General features: G+C 46.5%; 3 protein-coding genes across 3 annotated transcripts; all 3 read left to right on the top strand.

Moving 5' to 3' along the window:
* Positions 1–1,119: 1,119 nt before the first annotated feature.
* On the top strand, positions 1,120–2,127 carry MDH1 (malate dehydrogenase; the record flags this gene model as incomplete). Its single annotated transcript, XM_018858064.1, has 1 exon — positions 1,120–2,127. The coding sequence occupies one exon, from the start codon at positions 1,120–1,122 to the stop codon at positions 2,125–2,127; it is 1,008 nt and encodes a 335-aa protein (XP_018709794.1).
* Positions 2,128–3,200: 1,073 nt separating this feature from the next.
* CRM1 (exportin) lies at positions 3,201–6,446 on the top strand (the record flags this gene model as incomplete). Its single annotated transcript, XM_018854390.1, has 1 exon — positions 3,201–6,446. One exon carries the CDS (start codon positions 3,201–3,203, stop codon positions 6,444–6,446), a length of 3,246 nt encoding a protein of 1,081 aa, XP_018709795.1.
* A 368-nt stretch (positions 6,447–6,814) lies between these two features.
* On the top strand, positions 6,815–7,360 carry YRB1 (Ran GTPase-binding protein; the record flags this gene model as incomplete). The annotated part of the gene is made up of 1 exon (XM_018854771.1): positions 6,815–7,360. A coding segment is annotated over one exon (546 nt), but the record flags the coding sequence as incomplete, so codon positions are not given.
* Positions 7,361–7,797: the final 437 nt, after the last annotated feature.

Raw genomic sequence — 7,797 nt, forward strand, 5'->3', positions numbered from 1 at the left:
CATGCCGTCGCCTGACAATTATTGTCGGGTAAATCACGATTACATTTCCTGCACGGTTAACATGGACAGAACAGAAAATATAAAATGTAATAAAACACAGAGGTCATGGACCAAGGTGGCAAACGACGTTGTGTATCGAGTAGAGGAATCGAAATGAAGTGCTAAGGTCCAACCCCAGCATACTGACAGGGGCTCCCATCTGTACATAAACATCCACACACTTCAAGCCACCTGTGAAAACTCTCTCTGAACTGGTCATTTCTCAAAGAGCAGGGGCGGAATCATAGGTGTTTCTTACCACGCAATACAATTGCGATCTCTAATTCGCCCCACTCTATTAATCATTCCAGCTGCCGCGTGTGCCCAAACAATTATGCAGAACCCTTTGAGCAGCTCGCCCTGTTATGAGCTGCACAGGCTGCACGCCCAAGGGCGAAATCAGATGAAGCCCGGGTAACCATAAAAACATCACGTTTTTCTCGAGCCGCAGCTGAGCTCGGGGTTTTCGAAAAGCCACCCAAATTGCCGATCCGCCGAGCTTGGGTTCCTACGTGTCGGAACTCCCGGGCATATTCGGACCTTAAGTCCCGGTGTTTCTCGTCACGGACCCGCACTGCTGAGAACTCCGGGCCACAGCCCAAAAAATCCTTTTTTTCGGCAGGGCCCCCGCGACCGTCCCCACTCGCCGGCCAAACTCCGAAGCCCCAACTCCATGGTGCAACGACCCTCGAAGTTCCAAGGCGTTAAATCCGAAAGTTTCAAAAGCAAATCATATTCTTTCCTTTCTTGCCAAATAAATATTCGTTTGCAAATTTTTGGTTTCATGTGCGTGGTGAGATTTAGTACCCAATTGCTAATGCCCGATGTGCCTCGGGGAAAGCCCGGAAGAAGTGCACCACGTGCAAATCTGGGGTGAGCCTTTGGTGCTGCGTGTCTTGTGCGTCATATGGACCTCAGGCAACATTTTCCCCATATTTCTCCCCTATATATAAGCCGGCGCCCGTGCTCCTTATTTTTTATTTGCCTTTTTTTCTCGAACTGCTTCAGCTCTTTAGTCGTATTATCCCCATACGCACAAATCTCTTCCCCTAGCCAGAACACAAATTACTCATACAAAACATGGTGAAAGTTACTGTCTGTGGTGCCGCCGGAGGAATCGGCCAGCCTTTGTCGCTTTTGTTGAAACTCAATAAGAACGTTTCCGAATTGTCCTTGTTTGATGTTGTCAACGTGCCGGGCGTGGGCGCCGACTTGGGCCATATCAATTCTGCCGCCACGACGAAATCCTTTTTGCCTTCTTCCAGAGAGGACAAAACCGCCTTGGCCGAGTCTTTGAAAGGCTCCGACTTGGTGGTGATCCCTGCAGGTGTGCCCAGAAAACCAGGCATGACCAGAGACGACTTGTTCAACATCAACGCGTCGATCATCCAGTCCTTGGCCCAGGGAATTGCCGAGAACGCGCCAAACGCCCTTGTGTTGGTTATTTCCAACCCTGTCAACTCCACTGTGCCCATCGTGGCGGAGACCTTGAAAAAGAACAATGTTTACAACCCTGCTCGCTTGTTTGGTGTCACTACCTTGGACATTGTGCGTGCCAACACCTTCATCTCCCAGCTCTTCCCAGGAGAGACCAAGCCAACTGACTTTGAGGTTCCCGTCATTGGCGGCCACTCGGGCGAGACCATTGTGCCATTGTACTCTGTAGGCGCCAAGCCATACTATGACAAGTTGTCTGCGGAGCAGAAGAAGGAGTTGATCAACAGAGTGCAGTTTGGTGGTGATGAGGTTGTCAAGGCTAAGGATGGGGCTGGTTCCGCCACCTTGTCCATGGCTTACGCTGGCTACCGTTTGGCTGAGTCCTTGTTGGAGGCCGCCTCTGGCAAGACTGTTGTCGAGTGCACCTTCTTGAACTTGGACTCCTCGATCAAGGGCGCTTCTGAGGCCAAGAAGTTGGTCAACGGTCTTGACTTCTTCTCTCTTCCCGTCAAGTTGTCCAAGGACGGAATTGCCGAGGTGAACTACGAGATTTTGGAGAAGATTGATGACGAAGAGAAGAGGTTGTTGTCCGTTGCCATTGAGCAGTTGTCTAAGAACATTGAGAAAGGTGTTGCCTTTGGCACCAAGTAGAGCCGATCGTCCACTTGCATTGTGACGTCTTCAAAAGTACTAATAAATATTCATGAATTTCTAAGAAGCACAACGCAAGCCTTCACAAGAAGGCGTCCCGTGAATGCCGAAATACGAAGGGGTATCCTCTGCGAGTCATCCCTCGAGGGCACCTGCCAGCGGACTCCTTGTGCCTTTGTCATATCCTACTACAGGAAGGATTGTCTATGCAGGTGATCGACGTTGGTTTTATGAATTTATGAATATGGGGGATTCCATCTTTTCCATCAGTTCACAAGCTCTGGCTTGTTTCAAGCCCAGTCGTGCGTTCACGGAAATGCTGTCATTTTTAAGTCAGCCACTAACCACTGCTTCTCACCTGCACGACTCCAGTATTCCTAACCAGGTCTGACTCGGGTACAGTGACCGGACACTGCAGTAATACAAAGTCCCCCGAAGCCCTTCGTATGGAACCCACGTTGGTAGATGAAATACCGAGCTATATTCAGTATGTCCACGGACGTGTAATTACAAGAAAAAGAATATTATTAAATCGCAGCAGGTTTTGTGTTTGCTTCCTGGACTGTCGTATATTGACTGTCTACACCGAGCACGTCTCAAGCCACGGTCGCGGTCATCCACTGTTCCACAACGTGCTCTCCCTGCCCGCCTCTCGTAAGCAATCCGCACCTCTCTTCTAATCGATTCCACGTCCATAAAAAGCCTTCACAACGGGCAGCATTTTTACCCTATTTTTTCACGCTGCTGAAAACCGGCTGCTCAGAGAACACGAGGCTCACTGTAAACATTGACAAGCCGATAAGACAGGAAGACTCTCGGAGCAGATCTTGCCCAGTCCAGACCCCTTCCCTTTTTTTTCGCAGCGCCATTTTATACCTGAACACAATTGTCCGGCTTCCTCCCTGGTCTTTTTTTCTCAGTCGCACCAACACCTTCAAATCTTTTCTTCATCCAGCTGTCTCACTGTTTTGCCAATTGCCCCAGCAACGCCCTTCTTGTTTCCCCCTACGCCTCTACTTATAAAAATATCCTCACCCTCTACCCACTAGGCGCTGTCATTGTAACCATTCGCAATGGAAGCAATTCTAGACTTTTCCAGAGACCTCGATCTCGATTTGTTCGACAGCATCGTCGACACTTTTTACAAGTCCGGGCCTGAGCAGCAGAAGGCGCTGGTCATCTTGAACCAGTTCCAAGAACACCCTGAATCTTGGAGACGTGCCGACGCCATTCTCTCGGCGGCCAAAAGCCCCCAATCGAAGTACATCGCCTTGTCGTGCTTGAACTCGTTGATCAAATACAGATGGAAAACCATTCCGGAGGCCGAGCGCATCGGAATCCGTAACTTCATCGTCAACATGATCATTGCATTGTGTGACGACGAGAAAATCTTCGAGACCGAGCGTGCCCTCATCAACAAAATTGACTTGACGTTGGTGTCCGTGTTGAAGCAAGAGTGGCCCCACAACTGGCCCCAGTTTGTCCCGGAGATTGTCATGAGCTCGCGCTCGTCTTTCAACGTATGTGAGAACAACATGATCATTTTGAAGTTGATGGGCGAGGAGATCTTCGACTTCTCGCAAGATGAGATGACCCAGGCCAAGGCCAACTCGTTGAAGTTGAGCTTGAAAGCCGAGTTCGAGCAGATTTTCAAGTTGTGCTATGAAGTTTTGGACAAAACAACCAAGACCTCGTTGGTCACGGCCACGTTGAGCGCGTTGTTAAAGTACATCCACTGGATCCCTTTGAACTATCTATTCCAAACGGACATCTTGGCCTTGTTCACGAACAAGTTCTTGGCTCCCCCGGACACCAGGGCTCTCACCTTAAAGTGCTTGACCGAGGTCTCCAGCTTGATTTCCGTTGAAAACGAGGAGAAGTTCATTGTGTATTTCCAAGCGGCAATGGAAAAGATCGTCACCATCGTTCCTTTGAATAACTCAATTTCGTTAAAAAGATCTTACCAACTGGCAAACTCGAACGACCAGTCGTTCTTGCAAGATTTAGCCATGTTCTTGTGCACTTTCTTGGGCAACCACTTGCAGGCTTTAGAGTCTGCGCCTAGTTTGAACGAGTTGTTCCTTATCTCGACCAACTATTTAATCGAGCTTTCACGTATTGAAGAACGTGAATTGTTCAAAACGTGCTTGGACTACTGGTGCACCTTTATCTACGGATTATTTGAGGAAATCAGGAACTTGCCTGCCAACGAATTGGGTCCGTTGATGCAACTTACAAGTTACGCTTCTCAATTGAGACCAGGCTCGAACGGTGCACCTGATCCCTCGATCCTCGCAAAATACCCGTTGAGGCAACACAAGTACAGACAGATCTTGTCAAAATTGAGATTGGTTATCATCGAAAATATGGTTAGACCAGAGGAAGTCTTGATTGTTGAGAACGATGAGGGCGAGATTGTCAGAGAATTTGTGAAGGAGAGTGATACCATTCAGTTGTACAAGTCCATGAGGGAAGTATTGGTGTACTTGACACACTTGGATGTCGTGGACACTGAGCAAATCATGATGGAGAAGTTGGCGAGACAGATTGATGAAAGCGAGTGGTCATGGCACAATATCAACACGTTGTGCTGGGCTATAGGTTCGATCTCCGGAACAATGAACGAAGAGATGGAGAAACGCTTTCTTGTTTCTGTTATCAAGGACTTGTTGTCCTTGACAGAATTGAAGAGAGGCAAGGATAACAAAGCCGTTGTTGCTTCTAACATCATGTACATTGTTGGCCAATATCCAAGATTCCTCAAAGCGCACTGGAAATTCTTGAAGACTGTGGTCAACAAGCTATTTGAGTTCATGCATGAAACTCACGAGGGTGTTCAGGATATGGCATGTGATACATTTATTAAGATCACGAATAAGTGTAAAAGACATTTTGTTGTCCAGCAACCTTCGGAAACAGAACCTTTTATTGTCGAAATCATTCGCAACGTTCAAGCTATTACTGAGGATTTGCTGCCTCAACAAGTCCATACTTTCTACGAAGCATGTGGGATAATTGTGAGTGCCCAAACACAAAAGGAGTTGAGAGACAAATTACTCAGCGAATTAATGGCATTCCCCAACGTTGCTTGGGGAGCAATTGTGCAGAGCTCTGCTGAGGATCCCCAACTTTTGACAAACACTGAAACCGTGAAAATCATCGCCAATATCATCAAAACAAATGTTTCCGTCTGCAAGGCTATGGGCCCAGGCTTCTACTCTCAGCTTGGTTTGATGTATGTCGACATGTTATCCTTGTACACAGCAGTGAGCAGAATGATTTCCGATTCTGTTGCCACTGAAGGATTGATTGCGACTAAAACTCCAAAGGTAAGAGGCTTAAGAACAATCAAGAAGGAAATCTTGAAGATGGTTGAGACTTACATTAACCAGGCAGACAATTTGGAAGAAATTGTGAGGGATCTTTCACAACCATTGTTCGCTGCTGTCTTGGAAGATTACAAAACAAATGTCCCTGATGCTAGAGACGCAGAAGTCTTAAACTGCATGGCTGCCTTGGTAGCCAAAGTCGGTCACATGATTTCGGGGGGTGTTGTTTTGATCTTGCAAAATGTATTTGCATGCACTCTCGACATGATCAAGAACGACTTTGTCGAATACCCCGAGCATAGAGTTGAATACTACAAGCTTTTGAAAGTGATAAACCACAAGTCTTTCGACGCTTTGTTGCAATTGTCTGGTGAGGCTTTTCAATCGTTGATCAATGCTGCTTTGTGGGCATTGAAGCACAACAACAGAGAGGTTGAAGAGAGTGGCTTGTCCTTGACTTTGGAATTGATCGTGAATGTTGAAAACCTCGGCAACACGCCTTTCACCAAAGCATTTTACGAAAATTTCTACTTCCAGATCTTGTCGGACACCTTCTATGTCTTAACTCAACCCGACCATAAATCTGGTTTCAGATACCAAGCTCAACTCCTCGCACATCTTATTCATTTAATCGAGGATGGTGTGATCAAGGAGTCCTTGTACACAAGCAAGCAGGCTGCGGAGGGAACAAGTAACTCTGACTACTTGAAACAGTACTTGGGTAACTTATTGTCTTCGGCATTCGAGAACTTGCAAAAGGAGCAATTGATAAACTTCCTTAATGTCTTGACGACCGTCTACAAGGACTTGAACAAATTTAGTGGCACTTTGAGGGATTTCCTTGTTCAAATAAAGGAATTTGGTGGTGACGCCACTGACTATCTTTTTGCTGAGGATAAAGAAATCGAGAAGCAAGAGCAAACCAAATTACAGAGAGAGAAAGACTTGCAAGTGGCAGGATTAATCAAACCGTCGGAAATGGAGGACTAGTTCTAGTGCTGACTGTAAGTAGAAAAGAAAAAGTAATTCAACAAATATACCGATTGAGAGAAATTTTTCATTCTTCCAACTTGAAATTCGAATATCAATAAGGAACAAAACACACGACATCTGAGATCAGCATGACATCTCTTGATAATGTATTCCAGGAATTGACAAGATGCGCGGTCATGGTGGTCGTGCCTGAGATCGCGAAATCGAGGGTCCAAGACAGCCGGGAAAAAACACCTTAACTGTGAGAAAAAAAAGTTCCTGAACTTATCCATACTATTCCATCTCTGTAATCACACGACATGTCTACTGAGGAGACCAAGCCTAAGGTTGAAGAAACCACTGCCACCACCGGTGCTACTGAAGCTCCCAAGCCTCCTACGTCAAATGTTTTCCTGATGTTTGGTGCTAAGAAGGAGAAAAAGGAGGACAAAGAGGACAAGGAAGAGGGCAAAGAGAACGACGAAACCGAGAAGAAGGACAACGCGGAAGGTGACGCCGAGGAGGAAGTGGATGTCCACTTCGAGCCTTTGGTTCACTTGGAGAAAGTTGACGTGAAAACCAACGAAGAAGATGAAGAAGTCATGTTCAAAGTACGTGCCAAATTGTTCAGATTCCACGCTGACACCAAGGAATGGAAGGAGAGAGGTACTGGTGACGTGAAGTTTTTGAAGCACAAGGAGACCAAGAAAACTCGTGTTTTGATGAGAAGAGACAAGACGTTGAAGATCTGCGCCAACCACTTGGTGCAGGGCGATTACGAATTGAAGCCAAACATTGGCTCTGACAGATCCTGGGTATACACTGTGACCGCCGACATCTCTGAGGGTGAGCCAGAGGCCCAGACCTTGGCCATCAGGTTCGGTAACAAGGAAAATGCCGATAAGTTCAAGGAACATTTCGACGAGGCCAAGAAGGGTATCTAGGAGCGCTGTATAGATAAAAATACAAGAGTATATTATTTATTGATTTCTCTGCCACCATGGTTCGAAGTGGCATTTCTGTAGGATATTCTCGCGAAAAAAAAAGGACTGTTGATTAATTGATGGTCAAAGAAGCATAACAAGTTCTGACGACACCCGAAGTACGCATGTCACATTCTGATTCAGGACGTGTTGATGCCCCCTCAATCGTAGAAGATATAGTCCCCTGTTCGCCGAATTCCATTCCATCAAAAAAATCTTTCTTCAATGATCGAACTTTCGCCTGAAGGCAATTTAAACTTCGGACACTTCTCAAGTGCAACGCACCTAATCTGATTTAACTTCTGATTCAATTTCAGTGCTTGCATGTACACTCCAGCTAGCTGGGTTCCACCAAGAATCTTCCAAACGAGGACAACCCCCCCCCC

The sequence above is a fragment of the Metschnikowia bicuspidata genome (assembly GCF_001664035.1).
Source record: "Metschnikowia bicuspidata var. bicuspidata NRRL YB-4993 chromosome Unknown METBIscaffold_7, whole genome shotgun sequence".
In the NCBI taxonomy this organism is placed as follows: Eukaryota; Fungi; Ascomycota; class Pichiomycetes; order Serinales; family Metschnikowiaceae; genus Metschnikowia; species Metschnikowia bicuspidata.